A 22,241-nucleotide genomic window follows, 5' to 3' on the forward strand; every position below is an offset into this window, starting at 1 on the left:
CAAAGAAATAACCCTTTTCACAGTGTGTTCGGGGCCCAGGCACTGGTCTGTTGGTCCACTTCTGCTTTGCATGGTTTGTCTTGTGGGAAAAGCAGGGTCAATATTCCAAGCAAAGCTATTGCCTTTTTGTTCCACTCTTCAGTCTAGTGCATTTCAGTTGTATTACAGCCTCTTAGACCTTTCACACCTTTTTGCTAGAGATGGGAGAAAGGCATAAATAAGGCAGCATCTCAGCTGGGGAACTGTAAACAACTTAGCCTTGCCTTTCAAATATACGTTCAGGGTTCACATGCTTTGGATGGCTGGTAGAGTTGCTGTGAAGTAAAATTAAAGACTGTCTCGATGGGGATATTGCTCTATTTTGCAGTTTCCATGGAAAAATCTGTGCATGTTCTGATGCTGCTTTATAAGGCTTCCTTGTACATTGATGTGGCCTTCTACTTGCCCACAAAATACACTGGTTCACTGCCCACATTTATCATCGTTTTTGCCTTAAGAAAGAGCAGAATTTCTGTGCGTCTTTCTTGCCTAGGTAATTTTAACTTGTCACAGGTAAGCAGTTATTAGCAAGGCTGTGATGTATAAGTATTGTAAATATATCATGTTCACATAGACTGGGTTATGGAAGATGATGGAGTTAGCAACCTACCTTTTTGTAATGCTGTGCAAGGACTGACCTCTCCAAGCCTACAGCCTTACTCTGTAATGTTTAAATTATCTGTAAAATGAACCATCTGCTTCCCCACCCAGGCCAGTAGACAGTGAAGGTTTGGGCAGAATCTCAGAGTGCGACAGCATCTTTGCTTTGCTGTTCATATGTCTGAAGATACTGCTTTTCCAAATTGCTCCAAATAGGATTGCATTTTGAGAGAGGACTCAACTGAAGTGTAATTTCCCATAAAGTGGGTGCTGTGATTTACCCCCTAAAGATCTAAGGAGTCATTGGCCAAGACCCAGAGAAGTACTGAACGCATGCCCAAGGAGTTGATATTCCATTGTTGGGGAGCAGACCCATTTACAGTCAGTGTTTTGAACTGCTCTACCTGCTCTCTTTAATTCCAGAACTGGTGCTGTGTTGGTTTTGGGTGATTGTTGTTCATGATGTATACATCCAAAGCTCTCTTGGATGTGCCAAAATAGTCATAGTTCTTTGGTTCATGAACTGTCATGTTTAAAACAATAAATAACCTTGGAATATTGCCTTAGAAAGAATTGATAACATACTGTTATTAAGCTTGTTTCCTTCAGTTTGGGAGCAAATAATACAGTAATGTAGCTACGGTACCAGAAACTGTCTTCCCACATTTCTTGGACTTTCTGTGCAGTTGTCATAGATCGTTCTTATTTTAAAACTATATAAATGCCCTTTTTGCAAGCGTTCAAGGAGATGTATGGATAAAAGTGATAAAAAGCTAAAGAGCTTAAATCTCAAATCCATAAAACAACACCAATGAAATAGGTAGGAAAGGAAGCCGCACAGCTACTCAACATACTAAGCAGTCCAAACGTGGAGTGAACTGGCAATTGTATATGGAACCTTCAAAACTTAGAGGGGAAGACATTCCCTTAATATTAACTATGCAGAACCGTTGATTACACGAAAGAGTGGAAGGCTCGATATAGTGTCTTGCTGTTTTGGTTTTTGCCTTTAATGAGAACTGAATTATGAGGATAAACTCACTTCAGATCTTCTGCTCCCTCCTTGAATGCGTTAAGCAAAGTTGGAAACTACCGTGTTCTTTCCATTCTGTAACTAGACCTTGCTTTGTTTGGTTAGTGAGACAATAATTCTTGTAACGGACTGTTTTTCTGCTTCGTTGTTCACCATATTCCAGGCTTCATTCCAGGCATCTTCTGTCTGCATGTCTTCTCTTACATTACAATTGCTTGACAATGGGTAGTTTCCTGCCGAGAGGAAATATGCACATGGACAACTGTGTTTAATAATCTGTCATTAATCATCTTGCCTGCAGAGGGTTGGAGGGCATGTTGGTGGGCCTGGATTTCTTACCAAAACTTCTGCTGTGCTCCATCAGGGCAAAGGACTGTTTATTAGTTGTCCCCAGCCGGGACCAGCCAGAGGCCCTGGGGGCGTTCATAAGCAAGCCTGAAGGGTGATGGTCCATCGCTGCTTTTGTCCCTGGCATCTGCTAATCAGACATGTACTGCCTCTGAATATGAGCAGTTCCATGTTATTTTTCATGATTTAATAGCTCTGTCAATGGTTATCTACATGTTCTAGTCGCCATGACAATATCCTTTGGCAATGAGATCCATAACTAATTATGCATTTGTATGAGAAAATACTTCTTTTTGTGTGCCCTTTGGTCTACTGCCTACTTTGCTAGAGAAAATGAGCTCTAGTGTGTCAAGAACAATTTTTTAAAGCATATTATGTTTATTTTTTAAATCCTTTTTAGCACGTATGAGAGAGAGCTTTCTGTACCAAGCACTTATACATAATGCTTAGCCCAAGCTATTTAGAAATTGAATAAAATCTGAGTTCCTGTCTTTTCCACTCTCACTTATGCTAATATATATTTATTTTTGGCTTGCAATTTTAGAACTGTTATACAACTCTCCAAACAAGTCAGTTCTAGCATAAATCTGCAACATCTAGGATGTTTCAGTCAACTGTTAGATTAACCTGTGCTCCACAGCAAATAAAAAGAAATACAGGTTGACATGGACCCTTGAAAGTAGCAATTAGCAAGCATTCTTCAGTTTGTTTTCAGAGTTAGGCAATTGGCGTCTCTCCAGTTTTGTGGCCCACACTTCCTGTCACTCCAGCCAATCACTGAGGGACAAGGGAGTTGTGGGCAAAACATCTAGAGGACAATTAGTGCCCATAATTGATAGATCAAAAACTGGTCTCTGGGGCGTTGTGACATCCCAGTTGAGATACCTCTGACACTCAGAGCCTTTGTCCCCGAGGAAGACCTTTAGTCAAAATACATCGGGCTGCTCTCATATAATAAATGGCCACTTTCCAGCATCAGCTTGTGGCATGCTTCTTTATTTGTAGTTCTTATATCCTCCCCCTTTTTTCTCAGCGACTTCCGCTAACTGCCCACTGGAGATACAGTTAGGTTTTTAAATATTTTATGTGGAATGAGAACATTTTTCCTCCAGCTCCTGAACTGTAGCTTCTTCGTTCCACAAGCACACCATTACAGTGGTGTGTTAAGCTGCATGTTAGAAAAATAGCTGTACCTTTCCGAACAGGGGCTCAGGTTTGTGGTAACATGGGACCTGCATTTTTTGTACTATCTAGGTCAGTCTTCCCCAGCCCGGTGGCCTCCGGAGGCATTTGGACTGCAACTGCCAGAATTCCCATCTAGCAGGGCCATTGACCGGGAATTCTGAGTGTTGCGGTCCAAATGTGTCTGGAAGGCACATGGCTGGGGAAGGCTGATCTAGGTTGTTTTTATCACTTACATTCTTTCACATTCTTAAACGAACACATAGAAAACGTTGCTGGTGGTACTGTTACAACCACCAGGGCAAGATCAGTGTGGTAGATTAGGTTTTAAAATGTATTCTTGCACTTACAGCAGGTGTCCAATAGTGTATATGGTGAGATTGTGTTACTAGACATTAGAAGTGAATTGTGAAGTTATGGTGGATTTCTACTTTTTTTAAAGTCACATATTTTTGTTTGACTGCACCCACATCCCTGGGTCTTCTGCCAAGTTTTCATCCAACAAGTGCAGTGGAGTTCAGAGTACTCCTTCAGGGTGAGATGTAGCAACAGCAGTGCTTTAAAGAATGGACGACACCTGTTTTCATAAAAGCATCACTGCCTAGCTCTTTTCAGCCATTTAATGCTTATACTGGCTTTCCCCCTATAATCTGTTTTGCTTGCAAACATTTCACATTGCTGTCCATATCTCTGCTGATGATAGAATCCAGTCTTTCCTAAATCAAAACATGTTTTTTCCTGCCAACTCACTGTTCTTTCTTCATTTTAAAAAAATACTCAAAGAATGGCATTTCAGATAATGCACCACTTTTCTAAGAGCTCTTAGGTAGACATGAAAATCCTGTCTTGAAAGCTACTGTGCCCTTTCCACAGATAGAGTAAGATTTAGAGAGAGAAATGAGTTTGCTTATGCCATTTATCACAGGGCGGCAGATCTGGCGAAGGGACCATTAAACTGCTGTCTCCTGGTTCATTGCTGTTCCTGCAGTGGTGTGTTGTAAAGCCCATGTCACAGCATGCAAAAAACATTGCAGTGCATTTCCCACCTGAAGATTTAATTAAGTTTAGCTCTTTTGAAGAAGCCAGCTCTTGAAGCTAAGCACCAAATTAGCTCCGACTGTATGAGTTAGGTAAGTGGCCATCCAATAAGGCTACATGATGAATTTCACAGTAACCCATTTGTTAGGTTTCTGGCTCAGGCTTTCAGAAGTTGTGAATGGTAACCGCTTATCTTAGATTCTCTGGCTTATTATTTTTATTTAGGTGATTACAGACTTGGAAGAACAGCTGAACCAGTTGAGTGAGGACAATGCTGAGCTGAACAATCAGAACTTCTTTCTGTCCAAGCAGTTAGATGAGGCATCAGGAGCAGGCGACGAGGTGGTCCAGTTGCGAAGCGAGGTTGACCATCTTCGTCGTGAGATCACGGAGCGAGAGATGCAGCTCACCAGTCAGAAACAGGTGAGTGTTTAGAGGTGACATTTTAAAGACCAGCTTTTGAGGACTTCTAACCAAATGTGTGGGGAGGGGGTAGACTGAGTATCTGTAAATACTCCTTCACTGAAGAATGAAAGAGCTTGATGAAGGACACTCTGACTGCTTGTCTTCTCTTCCTAGTTAGGGCACACAGTGCAGATCAGAGTGGGTCCCACCTGGACCACAGAAACCGAAAAATCTAAGAATGGCTTGCTTAGATTGGCCAAATATAGGGTCAGGCAGTGGAACAGACAGAATCCACTTAGACTACAGCCTATTGATATAGTTTCTCACCACACAAGGAAAAGCAATCAAGGGCAGCGTTTGGGTCCTTCCTTGCAATGCAATGGTAAGCACTTTCCTAGCCATCTCATCCTGCTTGACCTTTTCTGATGGTATTTTGTACTTTTTAAAAAACAGGTTGACTTGCAGAGTAGCTTATCCCTTTGACCGACCATTTTCTGAGTCTGTGCAAAGTTGTTAAGCAAACAGAAAGAAAACATGTTGAATGCTTTTTCAGCACACGGTATATTAAAAACTATCAGAAGCTACAGTAGCTTGTAAACCCTCCCCATTCATGCTGCCTGATTTACCTAATTATTTTTGCTGGGTACAGCTTGCTCCGATGATCAGACCCAATGGGAGGAGGTGACTGGAGTGGCCAACAAACCACCCAGAACCCATGACTTATTCTTTGATTAGTGGGTGATTTGCTAAGTCACCAGCCAACAACCAACATTTGCCAGGTTCAGATATAATTACAAGCTGTAACAGGCAAGGGGTAAGGTAGGTAAATCAGGCAGCACTTACTGACATGTACAGGGATGGTTAAAAGACCACTATGTTAAACTGCTCATCTTTTGTCAGAGGCCAGTCTTCTGCCTCCTTTCTCCTAAGCAGATAGACAAGAGGCTTCTAGCCACAGTCCTTATTATATGTTAAAGTGGACCAGCCAAGCTGGCTTGGTGATACAAAAGGAGTGTTGCAGAGATGAAAAGACAGCCATCAAATCAGGAAGTCGCCTAATTGGGGAATACTGCTCTTTCCAGGAAGCTGATTCCCAATGAAATCCCCCTCCCCAGTTCCCAAACAGAGTTGATTCCGCTTTCAGGGGGGTTCCTGCTGCTTGTGGGCCAGAGGGTGGGAACACCGGACACTGCTCAATTGACCAGCTCTCTTGATCTGATGATGGAGAATGGGACCGCTTATGTTGTGTCCCTCCCCCCTCTGACCTTGCTTGTTCAGCAGCGTCTACTTAGCAAACAGCCTAGTCAGGCTGATTCATTATGCGCCGCTCCACTCAGTTGCCTCTCCTGCCTTGGCCAGTTGTGGTCCAAAGGCAATGGTGGGAACATGCTCTCTAGGCCTGCGGATCAGTATCCATGTAGCCCAGCATTCTGCTTTCAGCAGTGCCATTGGCTGGGTGGTCAGCCATGTTCTTGATGAAGAGCATTCCTTGCAATTTCTCTCCAGCAGCTGGTATCCAAGGTAGCACTCCCTCTTTGCAGGTGCATTCATTTATGAATCTGTCCAGATCTTTTCTGCTTTTAAATCCACAAATTTTAGTGACTCTCAATGTTTAATTATAGGCTTTATAAAGAAAAAATACTTCTTCCATCAGCTCTGAATCTATTGTTAGTCCATATCATTGTGCAAAGCAGACTTTGAAAGAGAGAATAATGAGATCCATTTCTTTGGCCACTTGCGCCCACCCATTTGTAATTTTACAAATCTCAGCCATGTATTCCTCACATTTCACATTTCAATGCAAACTTGAAACCTTTCCATGTAAAGGTTATGGATTATTTTAGTTGCCTTCGTTCTGTACATTTTTCAGCAAAACTGATGTGAAACAAAAGTGATACTGAAGAGCTGTGATTTCATTTGCAACCATTTTTTTAAAACCTGAAGGCATCCATGGGGGTGCGGAGTTTTTGGCAACTGATTCAGAAGCACAGGGGGAATAGGGAGTATGAAACCTCCTCCCAACACCATTGTCTCAGTCTAAATCTTCCATGTCCTTTCAAAGGCTGTTATTAGACCACCAAGTATATTTTCATGCCTGTTTCTTTTCTGCCCCAGGTAATAATTCAGGAAGAGGGTTGTTTGAGAGATGGGAACATTATTGAGGAAAACACTCCCCTATATCATAATCAGAACCTTGTGCATCCGTGTGTGTGCATGCATGCATGTTCATTCGGGAATCCAGTTTGGATCCAGTGTTTCAGCGGCAAGCCTCGTTGGCCTCAGTTTGGTCCCATGTGGACAGAGTCTGGCCTAGGACTCATGCAGCACTCTGACAGCCACAGATTGCGGAGGAGGAGTCTGCGACTGGGAAATAAACTTGCCACAAATGGACTTCATGTTGAGGGGCTCCCAGTAAACTTTAAAGGAATAGCTGAGTTTGCAGAGGCAAGTTTGGAAAGCATTGCCTTATGCCACATGGGTTGATACTTGTGATTGTAAGTAGAAGTACTCTGTTCTTTTACTAGATTTCTGTGGCATGTTTTAATTAAAAATAGATGGCTTTCACAAATGTCATAAATATCAGTCAAAACAAACAGCAGCCCACAAACTGTTGAATGGAGTGTTGAAGTACTACATTAAACATTGAACAAAGAAACCTCCCCAGAGAGTGGAAGCCTGGCAAAAGAAGAAAGGTCTTGGCCTGGTGCCTAAAATGTATTAGCATAAGCTCCAGAGAAGCCTCCATGAGGATGGAATTCCACAATCAAGCACCATAATCAGGAAGGGCCTCCTCCCTAGCTGCCCCCCACTTGGCTTCAGACTGAATGGTCACCCGGAGGAGAGCCTCCAAAGAAGTGTATATGCAGGATCCCATCGGTCTAATACTTCTTCAAGAGAGAATGGTCCCCAGACGAGCTGCATGCTGGGCTGTTGCACTCTGCATCCTTTCATCTGCTGTGCCTGGGCTGCATCAGAGGACAGGGTTGAGAGAGGAAGAGACAGTTTAAAACAGGAGAAGTCTTAAGGTGGCCAGGACCTAATCCCAGTCTGTAAGCACCTGCTTTTGGAGTTGTGCCCAGAAACAGGCAGGAAGCCAGTGAAGCTCTTGAGGTCTCTGTGCCTTTCGAATTGGTTTCGAATTAGCTGCAGTTTCCAGGCAGTCTTCAAAGGAAGCTCCATGTGCAATGTGTTGCGGCAGCCTTGCTTGCAGGCTATCAGCATAGCTGGCCACGGCCAAACCGTCAGTCATTAGGAAGAGGTGTGGCTCATGCAAGATATTCCATGCCACAGAAGCCACTTGGGAGTCCGGTTACAAAGCTGGATCAACAAGCACCCCAATCTGCAAACCCACTCCTATCGTGTGAGTACAGCCTCATTTGAAACAAGCCACACAACAGCTCCCTGTCTAGACGGATGAAACATTTGCCAGCACTATCTCCATCCTCATGGCACTGAGCTTCAGTTTGTTGCCCTTACCCTGTGTGTTACTGACTACAGGCAGTGACAACACTGCCACTTCCTCACTGGAATCCGATGTATGGGAAAGAATGAGCTGATTGTGATCTGCATAATGGTGATATCTAATTCCAGAGTTCTGGATAAGGTCACTTAGTTTTATGGAGAAGGTTAAAAGCATAAGGAACAAGACAGAACCCTGTAAGATACAGAATTGCTAGAGGGCCAAGCAGTCCTATCACCCCCAACACCACCTCCTGGAATTGATCACAGCCACTGTATTCCCGACTCCCAAGCAAAAGAGCATATCCAGAAGGTTGATGGGTGCTAGAAAAACTTGAAGGATAATATTCCCCCTGTCCTCATCCCACAGGGCACAGACTTCTCTTCTTTGGCACAGGTCACAGCTGGCATAAGGTGGCGTTCTTCTGAGTCAGGGTGCAGCTACATCAGTCACTGCAGTGTTGACCAGCTAATTCAGGAATGGGCAGCTTGTGGTTGTCCAAAGGCTTTGGCCTACAACTCCCATCAGCCCTAGCCAGCAGTGAAGGGTTGTGAGAACTGTAGGCCAGAACCTCTGGAGGGCCTAATCTTGGAAGTGTTTTGCATGCTTAATGACGCCCCTTTTTATGTACCATATAGGTCTCTGCAGGCTCTGATAGCCCCAGTCCTTCCTCCCCCCTTGTTTTAGCTGCCTATGTGCCCAGGACTAGAGTGGGTATCACCAGCTGTGCTGGCTCTTGTATTACGCTTGGAGAATCTCAGTTACAAAGAAGTTTTCTTTTAGCACAGTACAATGGTGTTGAAGTGGAAACTGGAAAAATGATTAAAGGGTTTGTTTTTAGACAATGGAGGCCTTAAAGACAACCTGCACAATGCTGGAAGAGCAAGTGATGGACCTGGAGGCTTTGAATGATGAACTTCTAGAGAAGGAGCGTCAGTGGGAGGCGTGGAGAAATGTCTTAGGAGATGAGAAGACCCAGTTCGAATGCCGGGTTCGAGAACTACAGAGAATGTTAGATACGGAGAAACAAAGCAGGTATCAAAGTTATTTCTGTGTGCCTTGTGAGTGCGTACTATGACAAAGGTCTGTCCCAGAACAAGTGGGGACATCTGAGGGGTGCTTAATTTCAGGAACTGGGACGACGGTTTCAGTGCTTCCCTTCCTCTTCGTTAGATGGCCAGAACAATTGAGTTTCTGTCCTGACCAGCAGGGTTCAAAAGCTTCCTTTCTGTCTGGGAGGGGTTAAATAATGCTACTGCACCTGGCTTTGTTTCTGGATGCTCAGGTGGCATCTGCAGCCCACATGTCCTTTCAGCATTGTGACTGGTGCACTAGCCACATCTCTCTTTGGGAAAGTAGCCTCTTGCTCTCATCACTCATGCCTTAGCAAGGTGCGGTGTGAAGCTCCTTTCAGGTGAAAACCCAAACGACCAGATCCACACTGGTTTTTGGTCTGTTTGTGGGGCAGTTCAGACTGCTGGTTAAACCTGCAAAGCCCAAAGCAGTCTGGGGCCAGGATAACTGTAGATCCACCCCATATGGTACAATGCATAGAAACTGAGGCCTGGGGGATGAATCTGATCCTTCCCCTGATCTCCTTTTGTGCAGTTTCTCTCAGTTGAAAAGGTTTCCTAAGGCTTAGTTCCTGGCAGTAAGAGCTTTAGGCTAAGATATACTAGCATTTTTCAGATTTTTCTCTTGGTCCAGCCCAGCCACCATTGGAATGCAGCCCCAAGAACTTCTCCAAAATGTATTTAGGCCTTTGAAACAAGAGAGTTTTAACACCTCTGGTATAATGGTTAATGGAGGCCATACGCCAGCCTTCAGAGGTTGCGATGTGCAGGCCTCAGAATTTTTTCCCCAGAGAGGAGCACATGTGCCCTCACCTTTTTGACATAAAGCAAAATGATTTTCATTTAGGCAAGCTTTCGGGCAAGGCAAGAGGATGAAACTTCTACTGTTTTACATTGCCCCTGCATTTAGAGCTTATTTAGAGTGTTGCCCCTGCTTTGTGGTGTCTCTGCGGCTTCTGGCCACCGTGTCTTTTTGCTCCAGAGACCTTTCAGGAGTTCAGACATGGCAGCGCAGCTTCCTTCTGGGCGTGTGTGCATGTGTGTGAGGAGGGAATATTGGCTGCTAGCAGCAGGGAGGCCCACGAGGTGTTGATAACATATGCTATCCCTTCTTTCACAGCCCACAAGCTGGGGGAAGAGAAGGCTTTCAATCTATCCTCAGTTATAATAGAGATTGTGCTGCAGGATCCTGTTTGTTCTTATGTAGATGGATGACAGAACCTTTGATTATTTGCCAGCGGTCGTCTTCTGGAGTGCCATATGGTGCTAGGCTTTGATTCCAGATTCTCTCTGTGGCAACTTGGATCTCGGACAGCACAGAAGGTGTGGACGAGATGTCAGTGGTGTGGAGAGCATCGTAGAATGAAGGCATTTCTTGAAGCAGGAACTTTGGAAGTCTGAGACAGCTCCTTCCTATTGGTCCATCTGATATCTTGGCATCCTTGTAAGAAAGATCCCAGGAAAAGAATGTGAGCGTGTAAATTCATTGTTTTTAATGCAGGGTGCGAGCAGATCAGCGCATCACAGAATCACGCCAGGTGGTAGAGCTTGCAGTTAAAGAACATAAAGCAGAGATCTTGGCTCTCCAGCAGGCATTAAAAGACCAAAAACTGAAAGCCGAGAGTCTTTCTGACAAGGTTGGTAGCTACACTTGTCGATATGTACAAACACATTACTCAGTGCATACACAGTAGCTTATTATTATTTTCATTTCTATACTGTCCCACAGCTGGTGCTTTCTGGGCTGCTTTCAGTTTTCATTGTGTGGATGAAAGGAGAGGCAAAAGGAATGGGAAGTGTTGGTGCAGATGGGGTTTTATGTGCGTAGGCTTTGCTTCAGCTGGAGGAAAAAACTAATAAGCTGGGGACTTTCTAGAAAAGGCAGAAGAGAGCTTTTGAAAGCAGTGAGAAAAGGAACCACCGAAGTGCTTCTTGGAGGGAGTCTCAGGCACAGACTGTGGGTCAGCCAGGGATGAAAAGTGGAGTCATTTAAGAGAACAGGTGACAGACGACTGACTACCTGTTGAGGGATAAAGCCCATTGGGCCTGGTCGAGGGGTTGCAGGTCTGGGCCCTTCACATTTCCTTTTAATGACACCTCTTTACAGTGAAGTCAGTTCTGTTGCAGTGTGAAGCAACAGAAAGAGCTGCACCTGCCATCCTCATTTTACTTTGGTTGTCTGTGGTATGCTTGACTTTGCAATAAACAGTTGAAAAAGAAACCAGGAACAGGGCTTGTCTGCTGCGACTGCATAGCCACCTGGCAAGGGGAGTTAAGGGGAAGCAGGAAGGGAACCTGCTTCTTTTTCCAAAATCTTTCTAGTGCACTGCCAGGCACACCGGGCAGTTGCGGCCACTTGCACGTTGCTGCAGCTGCTCAACCCACCTGGCACCAATCTTTCTAAAAAGTTTTTGGAAAAGTAAATGGAAAACAAGGAGGCCAGATAATTTTCACGAGGTAAGGAAGGGAAGGCTGGACTCCAAAAAGTGGCCCAGTGACCTGTCCCTTTTTTCCTGGGTATTTGCTGTAACTCTCTAGCTCAGTGATTTGGAGAAGAAGCACGCCATGCTGGAGATGAATGCTCGTAGCCTGCAGCAGAAACTCGAGACGGAACGCGAGCTCAAGCAGAGGCTGCTGGAAGAGGTAATGCCTGACCCACCGCGCGTCGTTGTAGAGAGCAACGATGAAATAGCTGAACGACGCACAGTGTGCGTTCACACTACATACTTAACTGGTGGCTTAATAGTAATTCCACCTTCTCAGGGCAGTGTGGAAATTGAACTGCAGTGATTTGGGGGTGAGGTGGGGGATTGGACATCTCTGAACAGAAAATTCTCCACGTACTCCCCAAACGTTGGTTCCTAGGATTCTTGGGAGAAGTCACCATAGTTAAAGCGGTACCATACCATTGTAAGCATGTAGTGTGCAGGTCCGCCCAGGGTTGCCTTGTGAGGTCAGTTTGAACCTGAATTTAACCACAAAGCACTACCACTTTCTGTTAAAGGAGGCCTCTGCTGGCAAGATGCCTGAAAAAATACTGCTGTGAATTGATGCCAGTGGATGATGCTTTGCTGCTAAGGCATAACCACTTCAGCCTTTCTTTGTTTCATTCTTGGTCAAAGGACTTTGTCAAAAAGGGAATTCTGTGTAAAACAGGTCACAGTTAAGAAGATTCTCTTAGCAAGAACATGTTATGGGCAGTAGTGTAAATGTGCAAGAAATGCCTAATTTGTTTGGATGAATTCTTGGTAGAATTTTAAAGTTTTGGACACTTTTCTTTTACCATTATTAATATTACTATTATTAAAGGGGGCATTTAATGTCTTGAAATAGTGGGAAATGAGCGAGGGCGCACGGGGGTGTACCTTCTTCCAGTGGTGATTAAGAATATGGCGTCATAGCAACCTGTCTAATCAGACCCACTGTTACCAACAGAAGGCCCACTTTAGGGCACCTCTGGCCCTAAGGCTTTAGCTGAAATCACCCAGCCACTTTTAAAATGTCTCTTTGGAGTGTGATGAGGACTTATATAAACATTCTCCTAGAAGTTAGCTTTCAGGAAGAACTAAGAAGCAACTGCCACACCTCTCTTTCTCTCCTTTTAGGGAAAGGGACTTGTACATAATCCTGCAGGCTTGCTTCTTTGTTTTTTAATGGCTCACACTTTATTTTGTTTCTATACAATACCAGAGAGTCATGCAGTCAGTTGCATATTTCTCTGTTCTGGGCACAAGGGAGGTATCCAGAGCAAGAACCAACTGATAGGGCATGCAGACTGGGGCAGTAGAAAGAGTTAACTGTTTGAACAAATCCCTCATCATGGACTTGGAGGAATTCTTTAGGGAAAGATTATAGTTTCTGGTACTTGGTTTAGAAAAGAAGATGAATAGTGGAGGGATATGATAGAGATTTTACAAAGCAATGTATGGTGCGGAAAAAATGCATAGAAAGATTTCCCCCTCTCAAATGCTAGGATCCTGTGAAGAATCTACTGCCCCTCGCAGCTTGGAACGTTAGGCTAAACTCTCCTGCTGGTTTCTTTCCAGGGTTGCTTGCTGGGAGGCTTAGGGCTGGGTGTGTGATTTAAGAAGGGACTGCAGCTCTCCCTTCTCTGTGTGCTGGACCCTCAGCAAGACTTGCCTCTCACCTTGCTTACACTCAGAGAACAAGCAGAGGCATCGCTGTAGTATGTGCATTAAGTGTCATGGGTGCTTCATCCCTCAAAACTGAATCGAAAGGAAGCCCTGCATGTGGTACGTAGTCAGATTAGTCTAGGTGGCCACAAGCCCCTCCAGTCCCAGGGACAATATGTTGCTGGATGCCAGTTGCGGGGGGTGGGGGGGTTGGCAGAGACAGAAGCTGTTGCCCTTAAGGTCTGGACTGTGAGCTTCCCAGGGCATCTAGTTGGCCTCTGTGAGAAATTATGATGTTGCACAAGCAGATCTTTGGTTTGATCCAGGAAGGCTTTTCCTACGCCAGGTTCTTAGGAAATTCATGCTCTTTTTTGAAATGTCTGCTTGTAGTGAACTGTAACACAACTGTGAAAGAGGTGTCTTCGGTAACCTTCTAGATCAGGGGTCGGCAATCTTTAACACTTAAAGAGCCATTTGGATCCGTTTCCCACACAAAAGAAAACACTGGGAGCCACAAAACCCTTTTGACATCTAAAATGAAGATAACACTGCATACATCATTTTTTACCTTAATGCTATGTATACTTTCATTATGATTTAGCTGCAGCTCTTGTTCAGTCACTAAAAACTGTTATTTTTAATCTTACATTATAAACTAGTAGGACTCCTTTCATATATTTTGAGTAGGAGAACAGCTTCCTGCAGAGTCAAAATCAGTGCTAAAGGGCTGCATGCATTAAACAGTAAAAGCAAATGAATCTACCCACTTATCATTAAACGTTTGGTTTTCTTCAGAAACTTTTCTTCGATTTATCCATGGTTGGCCTACTGGGGGAAGTTGCAGATATGGGTGTGTTTAGTGACTGATTAGCAGATAAACAGTCAAGTGCTGTGAATTGTGACAGGTCCCAAGCAGCTTTTATCATTCAGAGGAAGGAGATTACATTTGGACAAAGAGAATCTTTTCAGCAGCCTTTCGTATAACATGAGAGCCTGCAGGAAGCTTGTTCCACTCTTTCCTCCAATGTCACAATTTACTTAACCTACTAGCGCAATGCTCCTGAGTGGATGCCTCATCATCTTCTGTTGGTATTTTGTATCTCGGAGCCTTGGTCACAGATCGGCAGCTGTGACGTGTATTTTGGGCGATGGAGCCGCAGCAGAGGGATTCAAGAGCCACATGCGGCTCCGGAGCCACGGGTTGCCGACCCCTGCTCTAGGTGATATGCTCTGCAGAGAACAATTTCTCCTGGGAGGAATGTTCAAAGATACAGTTTCCCTCCCTGCTGTCCGATGCAGCACAAGTCCATGTTTCTGCTCCCTTGCTCTTCATAATGCACAGAACAGCTCTGAGGTCAAGTCCTGTGGAAGCAAAGAGCCAAACCCCAGCCTGCAACATCAAGAGGGCATTGCAGTGGAGGCAGAACTTTTGACAGTGTAAGAGAAAATGGCTGGGCACTTTAAAACGGCTTTTAGCAACTTTAAGCACCTCTGGATTTTGCCTTCTTGTCAACAGCAAGCAAAGCTGCAGCAGCAAATGGATTTGCAGAAAAATCACATTTTTCGGCTGACTCAAGGCCTACAGGAGGCTTTGGATAGGGCCGATCTTTTGAAGAATGAGCGAAGTGACCTGGAGTACCAGCTAGAAAATATCCAGGTGAGGTGAATGCTCCCGGGGTGCCTGGGAGTCCTGCTCTGAAATCCATTCCAGTTGCACTGGAATGGGGCTGGTGTTTGAATGAGTGCCAACTGTTCTTCTCCTTTTTCAAAGGTTCTGTATTCCCATGAAAAGGTGAAAATGGAGGGCACAATTTCACAACAAACCAAGCTTATTGACTTTCTGCAAGCAAAGATGGACCAGCCAGCCAAAAAGAAAAAGGTGAGCTGAATAAGTAAAGATTAACGAGTAGGTATTAGATAGTTACAGACTGTGTAAAAATCTTAAGTCTGAGATTCAAAGGATATTTGCATGTTAATTCCATGTTCCCTCAAATCCCACTGGGGATGCACCTAAAGTAACTCTTTGGATCTTGGTCTAAATGATTAGATGTGGTATATGAAATTAAGCCATAATGAATGACAAACATGCCCTGACATAAGAAAACATTGTAAAGACAGCAAAAGGTGTTTAACTGGACCTCTGACCTCATAGCATTCCTTCCCTGAGCTAAGCAATCTGGAACACTTGGGAAGTGCAGGGTTTTCCTGCTTTTATGTGGAAATGTGTGAAAGAGACATACGGAAGTGCTTTTACAAGTAAGCGCAGAAGTGGTTCCAGTTAGCTGGATCCTTCTGCTTATGGCCACAGCCTTGTTACTGAGATGATACAGTGGCAGAGGCACAGAATCCGTGCCTGGTGAGATTATCATCACATTACATTTATATCCTGGCTTCTTTTCCTCCTGTGAGGAACCCAAGGTGCTCCATCTTCTCCTCACAACAACAGCCCTCTGAGGCAGGTTAGGCTGAGTCACTGACTGGCCCAGAGTCACCCAGGGAGCTTCATGGCCAAGTGGGGACTAGAACCCAGATCTCCCGAGTCCCAGTCCTGCATTCTCACCACTGCACCGTGCTGCCTCTCACTTGACTTTCCTCAACATGCTCTTCCCCAGATGGCAGCAGCTTAGCTCGGGAGGCACAGGCCCGGCCACAAGGCCCACAGCCGTCTCCTCCAACGCCGTGCTGCTGTCTCCCAGCAGGTGCTGCCCAGGGCACTGGCCTCACCCCACCTCATGGTATTGCTAGCCCTGTCTCTAGATACCGTTGAAGTGCAGCTCCTATTATCCTGTACCAGTGTCTGCACTGGGTAGGGCAAATGGACACTGTAGTCCAACAGCAGCTGGAGGCCTGCACTTTCCTCTCCACCACATGGGGAGAGCTGTTGCCAGGAAGACAAGGCTGGGCCAAGTTGGACACAACGGAGTGATTTTTGTCTTGATAGCCCACCATTCTCCTCTTGCAAGAAATCAAGGCTCCTGACATAGTCCTCCCTTTCTCCATTCTGTTCTCACAACAACCCTGTCAGTGGCCGCCCCAGCAGCACCACCCATCACCTGACCAAGTGAGGACTAGAAACTTGGAGTCCCCTGTCCCTGTCCAATACCCCCACCATTGTGCCATGCTGGCTCCTCAGTGGATGAGTGAGAAATGCAAATAACTGCCAGGATGAGATTCTTGAAAACTGTTCGGGGCAGCAGGGGAAACTTTCTGGTTTCTTTCCTCTGCCCAATTCCTTCCTTACCTAGAAGAGGAATCCCATCAGACCCTCTGGTCTGCAGTTAGTGAGGCTTCCCTTCCCCAAGTTTAAACCATCACTTACTAGAAGTTAGGAGCTGTCTGTGTGTTTCTGTTGCTAGGGCCTGTTTAGTCGACGGAAAGAGGACCCTTCTTTACCCACACAGGTTCCTCTGCAATACAATGAGCTGAAGGTGGCACTGGAGAAGGAGAAGGCCCGCTCTGCTGAGCTGGAGGAGGCCCTTCAGAAGACTCGCATCGAGCTCAGATCAGCTCGAGAGGAAGGTAGGGGGACACTGAACAGTAGCATCTGCAGAGGAGGGTTGTTTTTTAGTCCAAACGTGTCTCTCCTCTCTTGTGTCTTCTGTAGCAGTGAAATGTTTTTTCTCTCCCCTGCCCCTTTGTTGCTTGCTGTTGAGGATCTGCTCTAGCCACACCCTTGCTGCAGGCCGCAGCTCTTAAGGTTGCGTAGAACCACGGCTGCTCCTCATGCTGGGAGGAGTTGACTAACTGTTTGTGTGTATCTGTAGCTGCCCATAGGAAAATTACAGACCACCCTCACCCATCCACTCCTGCCACGGCCAGGCAGCAGATCATCATGTCTGCCATAGTCCGGTCACCTGAGCACCAGCCCACGCCCATCAGCCTGCTTGCTCCTCCCTCAAGCCGCAGAAAGGAGTCCTCCACGCCAGAGGGTAAGGCTTCGAGGGGCAAGGTTGGTTTGTGGAGAATGCCGTACCGAGGCAAGACCCCATCCTCGAATCATCCCATGATCCGCTTTCATGCAGGCCCACTCGGACCACGCATGTCACATGTGTCGCAAACCCAAGGTGGCTGGGAGATTTGCAGAAACCGTGAACAAACTTAGCAGTTGTGGAGTAACAGGGGAGGTCCTCTTTTGGATCAGTGCTTTTCTTCTTATTCGTAAATGATTTGGAACTGGGATGAGCAATAAAGCAGCCAAGTTTTCTGAGGACTCACAGCTATATAGGGTAGTGAAAGCCCAAAGTGATTCTGAGAAGCAAATTGGGTCAAGTGTAAAGGAATGTGTGATGGGGCAAAAGTGCCCAGCTTTGATGGTAAGCTGATGAGATTTGAGCTTGCTTAGAAGTGATGAAGGACGGGGTCTTGGCGGACAGCGCAGTGAAAAGGTCAACCCAGTGCACAGCTGCTATGAAAAAAGAAAAGTCCATGTTAGGCACAATGAGGAAGAGGATTGAAAATACAACTGCTAGCACCATACCACCCTTATGCAAGGTTATGGTGCAGCCACACTTAAAATATGAGGTGCCATTCTTGTGACTACACTCAAAAAAGGGATATTGTACAGCAGGAAACAGTGCAGAGAAGGACAGCTAAAATGATTAAGAAGCAACTTATCTATGAAGAAATGTTACAACAGAAAAATGGTGAATAAAGGGAGGCATGATAGAGATACACAGAATTATGCATAGTGTAGAGAAAGTGAAGAGAGGCATTTTTCTCTCTCTCCCATAAAGCCATGTATTTGCTTGTTTGTTTTTATACTGCCCAACAGCTGGGGTTCTCTGGGCAGTTTATAATAGCACTCCAGGGTGAATATGAGTGGTTGTTGTTGAACAGTGGATATCATGTTGTCAGAGTCCAGCTGTGCTAACAAATCATAGTTTATTAACCATGACCAACCCACAATTCACAACCCAGGTACAAAACATGGATTCTCTTCATGAGTTGTTTGTGGTTAACAAGCCATGGTTTGTTGGGGCAGCTGGGTTCAGACAACATGGTAATCCAAGTCTCATCTATCTATCTATCTATCTATCTTTCTTTCTTCCTTTCTTTCTACCTACCTACCTACCTACCTACCTACCTACCTATCTCTACTTCTATGCCACCCCGTAACCCAAGGATTCTCTGGGCAGCTCACAAATGCTGAAACCAATGATCCAATGATAACCCCTATTCAACCCTTTGAGAGTGAGTTATTAGCTAAGATGGGGAAGAGGCAAGAGAGGTTTGATTCTATTATTACACTTATAGCCTGTCTTTTTCCTTTTACAAGAAATCTATGGCAGCTTCCTCCTTGATCTTGTCCTCACAGCAGCCTTGTGAGGTAGTTCAGGCTGAGAGCCTGACTGGGCCAAAGTCACCCAGGGAGCCTCATGACCTCCTGTCAGCTTGGGACGAGTCCCAGTCTCACAGTCAAGCCACCACTCCCACTGGCTTTTTGTAAAACCTTTGAACAAAGTGAGCACGTGCCTTTCTGTGTTCACTTCCTTGTCCTGCAGAGGCAGCCTGTGCATCGCTTTCCACTCTCTGCTCTTGCTTCCCCTCCCTTCCTTTCCTTCCAAACATTAGGACACACTTCTTGTTACTTCCATAGTTTATTTTTCCTCTGGAAGTATGTTTGGATAAGAGACTTTCTACCCTTGGCTAAGGAGGATCATCTCTCAGTTTCTTGATTGGATTTTATTTCCCACGTGTTTCATTTCTTCCTAGCCCTTTCCTCCCAAAGGGACAAAGAGCACTCTCTTGATTTATTCTGATGTAAAGCTCAAATCCACAGGAAACTCCTCTTGTTGCCTTGATCAGACAGCTCCCTCTTCAAGCTGTCTTCTCTCAAATGTGGGAAGCGACTTTTGGGAACCCTCCTTCTCTTTAGGGAACCAGTGGTTGCCTTACCTTGTTTCTCTGAGCCACTCACTGTGGCCTTCCGGTAGCAGAGCCCTTCTGCATCCTGTTCCCAACCAGATGCGCCAGTGGGATGCCCACAAGCAGGGCTGAAGGGCAACAGCTCTCCACCTGCTGCTTCAGAGGTCTGCTGCCTGTGATCCTAGAGTTGGCATCGCCGTCTAGAGACAGGGCGGGCAACTTGCAGTCTTCCAGATGCTTTCACCGACATCTCTGATCGGCCCTCACCGTGGCCTACACCGGTTAGGGCAGTTGGGACTTGTAGGCCCAGACACCTAGAGAATCACTGATTGCCCATCGTTGCAGGTCCAAGATGTGTCTAGCTTACCTAAAGCCCTCTGTGCCACCTAAAAAAATACATGTCAGACAAGCTGCTTGTACACCCGTGTCAGCTTTCCAGTGCGTTCAACTTTCCTGTCTTCCCCTTTCCTTTCTATGGCTTGTCTGCTGCTAGTGTAGGTCTGTGCTTGTTTCTGTCCATGTGATGCCGTCATGTGATCTAGAGCAGTTGTTCCGTCTGCCAAGATCTGGGAAGCCACTAATTTTCCATCCCCACTCAGCTATTTTATGCTGTTTGAAAAGGTTCTGCCTTAGACTGGGCCCCCTGTCTGCAACGTAGGGCTAATGCTGGCTTACCTTACACAGGATTATAAGGATTGCTGAGATAATTTTGTGAACCTTCAAAGCCCTATATAAATGCTAATCATTATCATTATTACTTCATCTGCGAACTTTAAATTGCTAATCAGCTGGCCTGTGATTATAACTCTGGTGCGCCCCAACACTGAATGCTTCCTGCATATTAACTTGACTGCCAGACAGTGATAAACAGCCGTGGTGCTTCTGTCCTGCTGTGAATTCTGCATAAAACCTGCTCGTTTAACAATGATTTCTACAATGTTTTTCTTTTGCAGAGCTGACATCTCTCTTTCAAATTACGTTAGAAATGGTTTTGAATATTTCAATATCAGTATTGAAAGTTAGTTTGTACTTAAGCATGGCTGGCCGGTTTAAGCTAAAGTGATGTCGCTGCTCACCGGCGCATTCTGCCACAACACCCTTATGCGAGCTTGCAGAATCAAGAAAGCGAGCCCCCAGCGGACTGCAAGTGTCCCAGGTTCCATTTCCAGCGCCTGCACTTCAGAGACATAGAGAGCAGGCTGATAGGAAAGACTTTCTCTTCCTGAGAGGGTGGAGAGCTGTTCTTAGTCTGAATGGCCAACACTAGCCTAGATGGGCCAAGAGTCTTACCGCATAGAAGGCAGCTTCCTGGGGCCCTTAATATGCCTTACTGTGAATGTTTTCCTGTTGGATTTCCCAGTAATCAAAGATGTCAGTACTGCAGAGCAGTGCAGTTAGGTAGTGTTAGACTGTGGGCAGTGTGGTCTTGGGGAGTCCTGTTTGTCCCACTTTGCAGAGCCCTGGGCCTCTGTCCCGAAGCCTTGCTCTCCAAATCACACTGGCAATGAACTACTGTAGGTACCAATATGTTGAAAGAGCGCTGAGCAGTTACATCGTCATGCCTGCAGTCTTTCGACCAGCTTACCAACTGAACATGCCTATGAAGAATAAAGCACCGACGTTTTTCCATGCCATTTTTAAAATAATAATGCTTTGCTGCTCACTCTTTTTCCCAGAGTTTAATCGGCGTCTGAAAGAACGGATGCATCACAATATTCCTCACCGGTTCAATGTGGGGCTGAACATGAGGGCAACAAAATGTGCGGTTTGCTTGGATACTGTGCACTTTGGACGTCAGGCCTCTAAATGTCTTGGTAAGAATCTTGTGCTCGAATAGAAGAGCAAGAGGGGTTGAACTGGAGGAATAGTAATGTCCAAGTGCTTTCTCTATTGATCAACCCAGCAGATGCTTTTAATGCGTTTGTTTTTATGTTAACTTTTATCTGAAATTGCTTTCTGTCTGGATCATCATCTTGGCTGGATTTTGGCAGAAAGATGGAATACGAAGTGAGTGAGGGGAATCAGCACAAGCCAGCCTTGGCTGCCGGGTCTCAGACCCTTCCGTTCCCTTCGTGGAACATCTGTGTGCCTCCTTCCCCTCGCTCTGTGCCTCCAACAAGCAGCTGTCTGTCCCAACACTGAACTGAAGCTCCCTGAATGTCTGGGTGGCATTTGCATTCATCCACGGAGCCCCCAGTGGTCTAAGAAAGGTGCTGTCTGGAAGCCTTCCCTCATTCTGCTATGCTCTGACGAAGGAAGCAGAGGGAGAGAAGGCAGGCCATCCCATTGGCTTTTCTGGGGCAACAGTGGCTCAGCTTTTGGAGATGGAGATGGGCTGTTTGTCATGTGTGTGCAGGAATGACCTGCCTTTAGCTCTTTTCGCCCACCTGTTACCTGGCAGTAGTCATTCCATCACCCTACCTGTATCGTTTCCAATCCTGCTGGTCATTACAGGAACCATAACTTAAAGAGCTGGCACCTGTCTTTGTTCCTTTCCTCTTCTCTTCCCACCTGTTTTTCCTTTTATGACATGCCTTCTAAAATTTGAGCTTGAGGGCAAACTTGCTTGTTTGTTAGTGATTGTGAGCCCCTCTGGGAGCCCTTTCAGCTGAAGAGTGGAGTAAAAATACATAAAGATAAATAACGTCTTTCGCCAACTTGACCTTATCTGGGGCTTACCATTTTTGTTTTTAATAACTTTAGGCCAGTTAGAATCTTTATCAGCATCCCATAACAGCACAACAGTTGACCCAGTGCTTGTTGAAGGCTGCTTTCAATCAAGTGAAGCTGGCATATCTCAATAGCTACAGATTGCTTCACAGACTGCAGCCTATGTGGATTTCACAATTAATGTTGTTACCTTTATCAAGCAGAGTAAATGGCCTGCACCTCTATTTCTTCTGAAATCTGTATATTCTCTGTTAATTCAATTACCTCAGTCATTTTCCTGCAGCTAAAACCAACACACACACATGCGTGCATACCTATTACCAGCAGATGTCAGAACTTCAGGTCTGCGCTATTCCGCCTACACTGCAAAAACAGAAGGGTGCCGTACAAAAAGA

General features: G+C 45.4%; 1 protein-coding gene across 2 annotated transcripts in view; it reads left to right on the top strand.

The window, feature by feature from the left end:
- Positions 1–22,241, top strand: part of CIT (citron rho-interacting serine/threonine kinase) — a 106,785-nt gene that overhangs the window by 71,487 nt on the left and 13,057 nt on the right. For both annotated transcript variants that reach the window (XM_044448860.1, XM_044448862.1), the window contains 9 exons: positions 4,466–4,663; positions 8,947–9,140; positions 10,680–10,815; positions 11,717–11,821; positions 14,828–14,968; positions 15,083–15,190; positions 16,668–16,830; positions 17,076–17,240; positions 20,853–20,990. In XM_044448860.1, coding sequence (XP_044304795.1) covers positions 4,466–4,663; positions 8,947–9,140; positions 10,680–10,815; positions 11,717–11,821; positions 14,828–14,968; positions 15,083–15,190; positions 16,668–16,830; positions 17,076–17,240; positions 20,853–20,990 — 1,348 coding nt within the window. The remainder of the gene's footprint in view (positions 1–4,465; positions 4,664–8,946; positions 9,141–10,679; positions 10,816–11,716; positions 11,822–14,827; positions 14,969–15,082; positions 15,191–16,667; positions 16,831–17,075; positions 17,241–20,852; positions 20,991–22,241) is intronic.

The sequence above is a fragment of the Varanus komodoensis genome, unplaced genomic scaffold, assembly GCF_004798865.1.
Source record: "Varanus komodoensis strain SLA01 unplaced genomic scaffold, ASM479886v1 scaffold56, whole genome shotgun sequence".
Classification (NCBI taxonomy): domain Eukaryota; kingdom Metazoa; phylum Chordata; class Lepidosauria; order Squamata; family Varanidae; genus Varanus; species Varanus komodoensis.